The 12,431-nt window shown below is 35.0% G+C and overlaps 1 protein-coding gene across 3 annotated transcripts; it reads left to right on the top strand.

Annotated features, from left to right (window-relative positions):
* The first annotated feature begins 6,931 nt into the window (after positions 1-6,931).
* On the top strand, positions 6,932-11,741 carry LOC144560384 (zinc finger protein CONSTANS-LIKE 9-like). Of its 3 annotated transcripts, none has more exons than XM_078309566.1 (5): positions 6,932-7,153; positions 8,088-8,698; positions 9,193-9,420; positions 10,074-10,390; positions 11,140-11,741. In XM_078309566.1, exons 2-5 carry the CDS (start codon positions 8,147-8,149, stop codon positions 11,267-11,269), a joined length of 1,227 nt encoding a protein of 408 aa, XP_078165692.1. In that variant the 5' UTR covers positions 6,932-7,153; positions 8,088-8,146; the 3' UTR covers positions 11,270-11,741. The 3 variants fall into 3 exon arrangements, with proteins under 3 accessions (XP_078165692.1, XP_078165694.1, XP_078165693.1); XM_078309568.1 differs by having other exon boundaries at positions 6,996-7,153; positions 9,196-9,420; XM_078309567.1 differs by having other exon boundaries at positions 7,020-7,153; positions 8,109-8,698.
* Positions 11,742-12,431: the final 690 nt, after the last annotated feature.

The raw sequence follows: 12,431 nt of genomic DNA, 5'->3' as shown, positions 1-12,431 counted from the left end.
TCCGAACCGGACCCGATAATCTACAAACAAGTTATGAGTATATGTCTACCCAGAACCGAAAGACTGGACCCGAAATATCTACGGGTAGATAGGTACCCAGATCCAGACCCGACCCGAATTGAAACAGATAAGTGTATGGATCGAAATTTGGACCCGAACACTTTTAGGGTACGGGTCCAAATATAATAGTATCCGGACCCGACCCGACTCGATAGCACCTCTAGCGTCCGCACTGCGCTCGGACTTTTTCCTGAAGTTCCCAAAAAATTGGCTAAGTACTGAGTGCGTCCGCATTCAGATCCAATGCGGGTGAGCCACCCGCACTAGGCTCCCAAAAGGCTCTCAAAAATTGGCTAAGTTCTGAGTGCGGGTGGCCACCGCACTGGGCTAAAAAAAGGCAACTTAATTGCAAATCTCAGAATCAGTTCATCAATGATTTGATATTTGCCCAAATTGTTTTACACACTTATGGACCACATCCTATTGAATACATAGATTGTCTAATATCTTAATTTTATATTAGATCACTTTAATTGTGACAATCATATATGACAATAAACAATTCATAATTATATCACATATATGCTCAACGTTGGATTAAGATCCAACACTGGATGGGATGTGAGTTTAAAAATTATGATCAGTTCATTCTAATATGTTTTATGAGTTATAAATCGAAGCGAATTGAACTATTAAACTGGTTTTTAAAAATGAACCGAACCGATCTATTTAATTGAAAAAACCAAAATTTTGAGGTTCGGTTTAAAACTGATTAAACCGGACCTGATGAGAATCCGTAATTTGAATGGCTCAGATTTTGCACATGTCCACTGAAAACTTTGAGATATCTGATAAGATGCGAATTCAGTGGAGTTGCAGATCATTTCTTCCATATATATATATATGCAGTTATGCACATGCACACAGAGAGCATGAAAGAACCAAAAAAAAAAACAAAAACAAAAACAAAAAACAGAGGAGCATGCAACAAAACAAAAAGGTTCAGAAAAATGGGGCCCGCAAAATTTAGATCTGAGTGTAATTGGTCATTACATCCGGTCAACTACCGATTGCATTGCAATATTGCATGATAGATAAATATCTGGTATGCACTTTCGCCTGAAGATATTTTCATTAGATATTTGTTTGAATGATAAATATCTTATGGGCACTATCGTCTTTTTACCAGCAAAATTACTTTATAGTTTATTTATAGTGCTTTTGTTTTGTGCACCCCCGATTCCCGAAATATTTAATCAAGTACAAGTGAACAACATTCAGGTTTTGGATATGTTATTATATTTTATTTTAGTCCTGTACAGTAAGTATATCATGCATTTTCTTATCCAAAGTGCTGCTTGTGCGTTCTTTCTATTTTCTAACCAGGTCCAGGTGTGAAATTTCTCTTTCAACACGTGTATTAACTTTCGAAGCGGTCTTTTTCAAGTTTCGACCTTGTATCTTTTTTAATTTATTCTTCTCTTGGCTCTTGCTGTGCTCCTCCTCCTCCACAGATTCCGTGATAATAATTGCTTTGAAAACCTAGTTGTGAAATATCTCAAGAGACGGCGCCTTCCATAATCAAACCCTTCGAGGATTATTTAATTTACAAGATTTACCATTGTCCATTTTGGGCTTAGCATGTGCATGTGGTGTTTCAAACGGAAATCAATTGGTGGTTAGATCTGGATTCTTGGTTAATTTTTTTTTACATGATTTACCCTTGCCGAGATAAAACTATTTTTTAATCCCTTAATATTATTCTACTTGTAAATATAGTCTAAATTCACTTAAAAGGCCACAAGAATGGATTAAATGTGACATAAATTTATATTGAAATATCATGTCTAAAGTATTATTTTCTGATAAATGATATATTCAAAACTTAATATCCATTCGGAAAAATCAATTCGTATTTCAGGCCAAAAAATAATCGAGGAAAGTTCAAATACTTTTATTTTTTGTGTTTTCATTATGTCTTAATTTTTTAAATGTTAATAACTAAAAATTTAAAACTCAAATATTAAAAAAAAGATTAGATTTGATCTATAATATTTTCTCTATGCAAATACAAAAGATTACGACATTTCGACTTTGTTTTAATTCGTATCAAGAGCTTACAAAAATACATTCATATAAGCACACAATGCCCTGATCTGCCAACGAATTTGATTAAAGGATGAAATTTCAGAATGAATATTAGCCCTTCGATAAAATATTATGATTTCATGCATCTATTTTATGTTTATTTACGAGTAGAACAGTAGAAGTCTAAATTTATTTTAGAAACATACTCGCCACACGTACTCTCCACATGTAAATTGTACCATCTTTCTGATTGATCATGATTTATTTCTATTTTTTAAATGTCATATAAGAAATTTTGAATTGATTGATAATCAAATCGCCATGTCTTCATTTATTTCTATTTTTGTTATATCTTTTCATGAATGTTATTTATCATTTAATATGTAATTTTATATGAGTTTTTTCTATGAAAATATATCATAAAAAAAAGATAAAAAATATATATATACATGTCATTTAATATGTTATTTAATATATCATTTAAAAAAAATACTATTTATCATTTATTATAAATTATTTTATGAAAATATGTAATTTTGTATAATTTTTTTTCTCTTATAACATATATCGGTTGCAACATACATGCACGATACTCGTGCATACTAGTAGATAAATTATGAACATTGAGTTTTCAACTTATTTATTTTTATAAAAATAAAACCGAAAAATGATAACTTGTTTATGCGTATATAGACAAAATAATATATATTACCTCTAACAGTTTTATTTTAACACTAGAGTTTTAAAAAAAATGCTATTAAAAATTTTAAAAGTGAAAATTAATAAAGACCCAAAAAATTAAAGACATTTCAACTCTCCTCAAAGTAATAAATGTCAAAGTCTACTAATAGAATTAACTCGCTGAGTTGTAGATTTTTTTTTAGTTTTCTTTTCTCCAATGAAATGTTAGCACCCGGCAGGATCCTTTTAAAAAACATATCAAAGAGTTTAACTAATATAACATCAGTGTCATTTCAGCTTATATAACACCAACTCTAAAACCTATCAAATCAACTTCGAACAACTAATCCAAACCGTTCAAACCGATTTACATTATGAGTGATGCGTTTACATACAAATTTTTTTATATTTTCAAGTTATTTTAGTATCAAATCAAGCGGCAAAAATATTGAAAAATTAATTTAAAAACTCACACATTTGACCGCATGACTTAATACTAAATAAATTCGAAAAGTTATAAATTTTGCATGTCAACGCACAACTAATGAAGTAGATCGGTTTGAACGGTTTGGATTCATCGTTTAAAGTTGATTTGATAGGTTTTAGAGTTGGTGCTATATAGATTGAAATGACACTGATGATATACTAGCCAAATTCCACATCAAATCCCCATCCTTATCAAACACTCTCCATTTTTTGAAACAGAGACAACATCCTGTATGCGTGTGACTCGTTAACCGGGTCCAATCTCGGGTCTAAGACCTCAAATCGTATCCTTGTACACGGATGGCTACATTATAACCGCCGTAGGTTAATTTTGTTCTCGCTTAAACTAAAAATAGACTTTTAGTGAGCCCAAGTGCCCAAGGCCCAATTAAAAAACGATGAATACTGTGCCGCAGGTCAAATTTGGAAAGGTCAGGCTTGATACCTAAATGGCAACCATTCGTAGTGATATCAGAACCTTGGCCCCAGCAAATAGTCCCCTGCACCCGGTCCATGGTACCTGTCACTCTGACTCTTTTTTTTTTTCTTTTTCTTTTTTGACATATGAGCCTTAAGCGCGCGCACTCTCTAAGAGCATCTCCATTAGTGCAATTGATTTGTAATTGCAAACAGCTGTTTTGAAATAATGTTGCTTCTAATTTCAAATGCGCTGCATTGCTGAAATTGATTGTAATTTATTTTGACTGCCACATCAGCAATATTTCCTTTTATTTTCGCCGACCTATGAGACTGTTAGAGTGGTTTGCTCTTTTTTCCTCATAGTGATGGCATCAATTGATGTGATTCTTCTTTCTCTTTGTTTGCTCTTCTCCTGCTACTATTAAATGATCAAGTTTCTCTTCTATTGAAACATTTCTTTTTTTGATAAATCTAATAGTGACTATCATGAAGTTTACATCGTTTGAGCTAAAGCTCTTCTATTGAAACATTTCACGGAGATAAATTGACTGGCATCTTTGGAAAACAAGACAACCAAAAGTAATGTTTTTTTATCATGAAAGAATACAAACTATTCAAAGAGGAACCAACAGGAAACCATTAAATGATTTTGTAAATATTTTGCCGGGCATCATAAAGGCCAAACAATTACACCTTATCAAGAGATCAAACAATTACATCTCATCTAGGGGTCAAACACTTACATTCCGGGGAAGAAGAAACAATCCCCACCTTAACCTAAGGACCGTCCTATGCCAAAGAGACCCAAAACATAATCTTTAGTGCGGAATACAATACCTGATTCCATGTCATTTGCCATGGAATATCAAATCCAAAGTTGGAACAGCAACCGTCTCTGTGACGCGAGACAAGACTTTAGTACCCTAGCTATTCCTTCCTCGCCCTTTTAGTTGGATCTTAGATTAGGTCTTCCAAAGCAACAAGATCGCCTCTTGAGAATTCCTCTCCAATTTTCTAAAATGGAATTCTCCTCTCTATTCTTTGATGGAAGAAAAAGGGAGAAAGACACTCAATTATGTAGAAAATAACTTCTGAAAATAGTTGGTTAATCTTGTGCCTTGGGGACCCATCTATATATAGTTATACACTTCTGGCAGTGTGAGTGCGGGTGCCTGACCCGCACTGGGTTCAGACGTGTTCAAATAACTGCTTCTGTTTTAGCCCTTAATTTTGTCTAAATCCTGAGTGCGGGTGCCTAACTCGTACTGGAGCTCAGTGCGTCCGCACTAGGCTTGGACTTTTCTACATTTAACCTCAGAAAAATCGCCTAAGTCCTGAGTGCGGGTGCACTCAGGGTCAGTGCGGATCAGTTCATCAGCACTGAGCTGAAAACAGAACTTCTGAAATCAACTAAATACCCAGTGCAGGTCAATCCACCCACATTGGAGTCCCAGTGCGTCCGCACTAGGCTCGGACTTTTTTTTGAAGTTCCCAAAAATTGGCTAAGTCCTGAGTGCGTCTGCACTCAGATCCAGTACGGGTGAGCCACCCGCACTGGCTCCTAAAAGACAGTTTTCTCAATTACAAATTTCAGAATCAGTCCATCAATAATTTGATATTTGCCTAAATTGTTCTACACACTTATGGACCACATCCTATTGAATACATAAATTGTCTAATATCTTAATTTCATATTAGATCACTTTAATTGTGACAATCATATATGACAGTAAACAATTCATAATTATATCATATATATGTTCAACGTTGGATTAAGATCCAACGTATTCAAATTAATTTATCTTGGATATTAATGAAGTGTTGTCAGATATTAAGAATTGGATCTTAATTAAGATGGACCCGATTAAACAAGTTGGGTTTGCAAAAGAAATCTTAGATCAAAGGAGGTGTGAAAAACTGAAAACTAATAACTGTCCCTTTTCCACTTCGTCTCTTAGTCGGTTCTCAAGATTCGCCCACAAGCAAGCAAATAGGGACAACACCATGAAATAATCCAATAACGGGTTGAGGGTGTGATCAACAAACAAAGAAGAGAAGAAAATGAAATTGAGAGAGTCTTAAAGAAAGAGGGAGAGAGGTAGAATTGGTAGAGAGAAAAGAGCTTGAGATAGAAAGATAGCAGAATTAAAGAGAACTTGCAGGCGAATTAAAGAGAACTTGCAGGAGAGGGAGAGGCGATTTAATTGGTTCTTTTCGCCAGAGTGTCAATTTGCAAGTGACGATGAAAGCTTGCAAATTTTGAGCAGACTCTGCAGCGGGGAAATTGGAAATGAAATTGAGGAGTGTGTGCCAGGTCAGCATTTGCAATTGATTTTGAAAGGTGTTGGAGATGCTCTAAACCCTGCTAATCAGGATCAAACCTAGGAACCTCCACATGAAAGCATTTGCTTCTGCCACTGTGCTACACAATATTTGACCCTGTCGCTCTAGCTTGACCTGGGCCGTGACGCTTTTTGAAGCTTTTGGATGGTGTTTATTTTTTTTTGAAAGAAAAATATATAAAGATAAATATTTTCTTCAAACACAAAAAATAGTTAGAATGGTAATAGACTCAGTTCTTCTAAGATACACATGTCTAAATTCGTAAAAAATATTAAAAAGTTGTAATTAATAAGTTTTTATTTAAAAAAATTAATATAAAGATTGGATGCATTTGAAAGTTGAAGTAAAATAAGCTAGAGTAAACAATCTATTTAATTTTATTTCCTTAACAAAGTTTTTAATTTTAATAAATTACTAATAAGGACTTTTATATGACTCCATTACTAGAAATTATAGGGTAAATTTCGCTGTAGGTCACTAAACTTTGTTATTTGTCATAATCAAGTCCCTCTATACTTTTTCATCCAAAATACTAACGAAATATGCTCATTCCGTTAGTATTTTGGATGAAATATGCTCATTATGTTAATATTTTGAATGAAATGAGTATATTCCGTTAATATTTTGAACGGAATATGAATATTTTGTTAAGATTTTGGATGAAAAAAATATAGAGTTACTTAATTGAAACAAATAATAAAGTTGAGTGACTAAAAAGAAACAAATCAAATTTTAGTAATCAATTGGTGACAAACAATAAAGTTGAGTGACCTTTAGCGAAATTTACACAAAATTATAATTAATCCCTAGTTCCACTTGCCAGGGTTGCAATTGCAAAGTCCTGGTCCATGCAATATTTAGGTCAAGATGAACCCTTATCCTATGCGCTAATTACAATATTACCACAAAAAAGTGCAAAAGGTCACCTTTTCACGAGCTCTTAATAGGGCCCACACCCCACCACCTCATCCCCTTGCTTGCCTCTTGGCTCCTCATTCTCTCTCTCTCTCTCTGAACTAATTTCCCTTTTTCCTTAAGAAAAAATCGAAAAATAGCTTGCGCTGAATTCAGTTCAATTAAATAATCTCACTGTTTTGAAGGAGGAAAAGTTGGGAGTTTTCTACAGTTATTCTCGGTGAGTATATGACTTTTTTTTTCTATTTTCTTACTCTTTTTTCCTATTTAGATTGCTTCTTTTGTTGCCATGGAGTATCTTCTGTCGAACCTTCTGCAAATCTAACTACAGAGCAAAGATTTGGTTTCTCGATTTTTCGAATTTCTAATTTGAGCTTGAAAGCCTCGATGGGAAATAACCGGATATATAGAATCTCATTGGATTTTTTTTTTTTTTTTTTTTTAATATTGTTTGATTGAAAAAAAAGCAATAATATCTGAAACTTTGCGGGGTTTCATAGAAGGCGGAAAAGTTGTTTTGCTTTCCTAGGAAGCTATTTTTTCCAAAGCATGATTTTGAGAGTTCTGAAAACGAGATTTCTTGTGGTACGATTTTTATAATATTTTTTTAGTAATTTAATACCAATTTTTGGTTGATTTTACTAAGAGTCAACTGACAACACATGATTAATCAAATTATATTATTTATTATATATTAATACAAAAACCTTTATAAAATCTGAATATTTCATTTTCACGTGGATTATTTAATCATGGTCGGTATAAAATTAGTTATCTGTCCCCTTACCCTATGCACTGAAGTAGAAGCTAAATCTGATAAAAGCCTAATAAATGCTTGCCTCTTTGGTGAAACCTCAATTTTATGGGTTGCAAAAGGTAATTGTTTTTCTCTTGTTGCATGTGTTTATCACTCCTAAAAGAGGAACATCAACGAGCTTCTTTTTTGTTTCCATAAAAGGAAAATAGAGGTTTATACAAGTGAACTTCTCATAAATACTAACACATAAACCCCTTGGTTATTTGCTATTTACAAATTGAATAAAAAAGCCTATGGATTTGTTGCATCTTGTCCGGAAAGCTTTCAAACATCATTTTTTGCCAACAAAAGTGCCTAATTTTATATCTAACAATGTCATTGTTCTAGTTTTGTATAGCATTTTTGTTGCTCCTGGCAGTGCGACCTTTCGTGCAGCACCGGAAAAGCCAGCCAATAATGAGTCCCTTATGCGACTTCTGCGGGGAGCAGAACTCGATGGTCTATTGCCGATCTGATGCGGCTTCTCTGTGTCTGTCATGTGACCGCAATGTTCACTCAGCAAATGCACTCTCTAAGCGTCACACACGCACTCTGTTGTGTGACCAGTGCAAGACCCAGCCAGCAGTGGTGCGTTGCACTGACGAAAACTCATCCCTATGTCAGAATTGTGACTGGGCAGGACATGACCAGGTAGACGGCCGTGCAGGGCATAAGCGACAGCCGATCAGCTGCTATTCTGGCTGCCCTTCGTCTGCTGAGCTGTCGAGGTTATGGTCATTTGTCACGCCTGATAATGAACCAAATTGTGCGCAGGGGTTTAGCATGATGAGTATTAGCGAGAATGGGAGCAAGAGTTGTGGGGGAACAAATTTTGAGAGCGATAGCGGGGCGGAGGAGGGGAAGCTGGTTAGTATGAAGAAGGTTAGCAATCCCTGGATTGGCTCATGTTCGCGAACTGGAGATAATACCCTGTCCCCCTATGAGGATGATAATCAGGATGCTTCTAAGGTTGAGAGAACTGTTCTATATTTTATATTTTTGGTTTCTTCGAAATATAACTGCACCTCATGAATATTTTGGTTTCAACTATTAACAGTTGTTGAAGTTCTGAATATTTGGCTGTCAGCTCTTACATTTACTCTTTATCAGAGTCTATCTAGTTTTCTGATATGCACAAATTTGGAACAGTTTGACCAAATTGAGCCAAAAATAAGCTCAATTGTTGTATTAGAGTTGCAATTAATTAAGCTTTTGATGAGGAACTAGGCCTCCGGTTTATAGTTAATTGTATAACTACCTTGCTTTAACCCAATTTTACATCAACTTAACCCTCAATTGTGCAAGAAAACATCATGTGTGATAAAAAAATGAGAAACAGAAAAGAAATTGTGATCCAGAAATCTGTTCGGTGTCTGCTCTTACCAGAAGAGACGTGAATTGATTTTGGTGGTGTACTTCATTTATTTAATACGAGTGATACTGATATAGAACTTTTTATGCAGCAGTACTCAGGTGTTGACGAGGAAGTCAGTTATGGCAAAGACACCATGTATGAAGAACTATGCATGGAAGATGTCGACCTTACTTTTGAGAACTATGAAGAGCTGTTTGGTGGAGGATCCCAAATGCAGCCAGGTCAGCTTTTCGATGATGCTGGCATTGACACCTATTTTGAAATGAAAGAAGCTTCAGGAGCTGATTCCAACCGCCATGCCGACTTTGGCACTGAGGTTTCTATTCTTTAATTTATTTTTTGGGGGTTTGTTGTTCATTTGGATGGCAAGTTGTTTTAGATGGGCTGATCAGCTAGGATTAAATTTGTCTCATACATGAAAGTCACAGCCACAAAGAAAAAAATGGGAGTATTTAAGGCACTTAGACCTTGTATTAAAACTCAAACTAGTTGAGAAAATTACTTATCCAGAAATGTCATTTTGGTGTTTATTCGCTGGCAAGGAACTTTGACTCTGAATATAGTTTAACATTATGCCATTTCTGAAAATGCCAAAATGGTAATGTTTTAAGGGGTGGGGGGGGGGGGGGGGGGGGTATGTAGAATGTAGTGTTGAAGTTTAAAAAAGGTTTTGCATGACATAGTTGCAAAATACTCGAAATTAAAATTAGGTCAGAATATGCATTGCACCTTTGAGTCATTTTGGTATCATATCGGTTGGGTCATATACCTTTCTGATAAGTAGAAATTGGTATGCTGTTATGTTGGTTTTATGCCCCTGTACCTGTACCAGAAAATTTAGAACTGTACTTAAAAGTAACCAGTAAGAATGCTAAGCAAAATATACGCTTTTTAAATAACTCTGGAATTATACACTCGTGGCATATGCCTTGTACCTCCTCACTCAATCACTTGTATTCTGTTGGCCAGTTTAAGGCCACACAAGCAGCTCCAGGCATGGCTGTCTCATCTGATCCACTGATGACAAATCCGGGGGCCTCCAAAGAAGACTCAGGTTTGTGCTTTCCGGTGAGGCAAGCAAGGTCGAGCCTATCTCTCTCCTTTTCAGGCCTGACTGGAGAGAGCAGTGCAGGGGACTATCAAGACTGTGGGGTATCTTCGCCGCTCCTCATAGGAGAGCCGCCTTGGTTTGCATCTAATGGAGGTGGACCTGACACCTGTTCCTTGGCCAGTGTTAGCCGAGACTGTGCTCTTAACCGCTACAAGGAGAAGAAGAAGAAGAGAAAGTGAGCTTTTCTTTTTTTCTCCTCATCTCATATTTGTTAGGAAACAGTCCCCTCTTTTTTCATTATTTGATAAAAAATCTGTGTATTCGATAGGGGGGTGAAAATGGTATGGATAATATCCAATCCGTATTCGAAAACTTAGATGTGGATATCCGATATCCAAATATCCGTGTGGATAAGGATACTGATATGGTTTTACGTTTCAATTATCTGTATATGAATAGTAGATATATATCGTATATTTTAATATATATTATGAAAAATTTGTATTATTACCATTATAATTAGATAAATATTACGAACGTTAATATTTTTTATATTATTTTAATAAATATCTGATCCAGATCTGTATTCATTTGATGTCCGCTCCGTATCCGTATCCAGAAAATGAAAAAAAGGATATGAATATGGTTTTACCATTATCCGCTCCGTTTTCACCCCTAGTATTCAAAGTTCTGAAAAATAATTAGTGTCATTTTTTATCACCTATTATTTGATAATTTAGTTTTAATTGCAAATTTCATGGGTTTAAATCTTTTTGGCATGTGAGCTTAGTCCACGATGGTTGAAGTTTCATGGTATTGTGAAAATTTGCAAACTAGTCCCCTTCTCTGAATTTGCAACTAGTCCACGATGGTTGAAGTTTCTTGGTGACAGCACCAGGCTATTGCAGGGAAATTCAGAATTGGAATCAATTGCAAGTAGTTGGTCAAAATAGTTTAAACTGATGGATACTTTGTATTGGACAGGTTTGAGAAGAAAATAAGGTATGCCTCTCGCAAGGCTAGGGCTGATGTCAGGAGGCGAGTGAAGGGTAGATTCGTCAAAGCAGGAGAAGCATACGACTATGATCCTCTCTGCCCGACCAGAAGCTATTGAGCAAAATAATGCAGACAGATGTTTCAAACTCAGTATGAATTCAAATATAAGGGTGCTTTGAGGTCGGTTTTGAATCACTCGGTTATTAAAAAAAAAAAAAGAAGAGGGAAGAAAAAGACAAGTGATTGAGATCTACCGGGTTTCTTGGAGATACTGCTCTTCAGTTTTTTGTCCTGTACAGTGAATGAAACAGAAACCTCCAGGCCACTCGATGCACCTTTCGGTCAACTTTTTCTAATATTTTTTTCCTACAAATTTTATGAAGGATTTTAATTGCTTTTTTCTGATCATGTTTAAGCATCCGTCTGGATGTGCAATGACAGTATGGTCATGTTAGACGTTTAGCTAACATGTGTAGTGTATAGCATTTGTTTTTGGCAATTTAGTTTCTGTAAAGAAATTTGTATGTTTGAGAGGTTACTCAACTTGTGTTTTATTTGCTTATGAAAGACTGGTAAACTACTGTCAGGAAGGCGAACTCGGCTGTTTTATTTGCTCATGTTTGTACGCATATTCCGCGATAATATCTTCATTGGAAACAAACGGTTCCTTAAATAGAAACTCCTACTAGAGTCTAGAGACCTAAAAAAAGTAAAAAACTATAATTCCATATGATTGTTTTCAGTTGTTAGTTCTTTAAATAACGAAATCGGTAGATGTAGGGGTGTCAATGGGTACGGTACGGGTCGGGTGGAGATATTTTCATACCCATACCCATTAAAATTGACCTTACCCATACCCTACCCATATCCATTAAAAATTGATCTTACCCTACCCTTACCCATTAATATTATCGGATAACGAAACGGTAGCGGGTGAATAACGGATAATATACTAGTATAATAATTAGTTTTATTATATTTTACAAATTAAACATCAAAAACTCACTCATTTTAACACATATATATAATTGCATTTCTAATAAAAAATAAAATAAATGTGCAATCAATTCCAACTAAATTATTTTTTATAAAGAATAAAAATTCAAAAACACAAATATACATTTAAGTGGGTTGAAAATTGAATTGAGTATACATTTAAGTGGGTTGAAAATTGAATTGAGTATACATTTAAGTGGGTTGAAAATTGAATTGAGTATACATTTAAGTGGGTTGAAAATTGAATTGAATATATATTTGGATTTTATAATTACCCTATAGGG

Source organism: Carex rostrata, chromosome 10 (genome assembly GCF_964058835.1).
Source record: "Carex rostrata chromosome 10, lpCarRost1.2, whole genome shotgun sequence".
Taxonomy (NCBI): domain Eukaryota; kingdom Viridiplantae; phylum Streptophyta; class Magnoliopsida; order Poales; family Cyperaceae; genus Carex; species Carex rostrata.
Note: the sequence above shows the minus strand (reverse complement) of the source record. Positions and strands in the feature narration are given on the sequence as shown.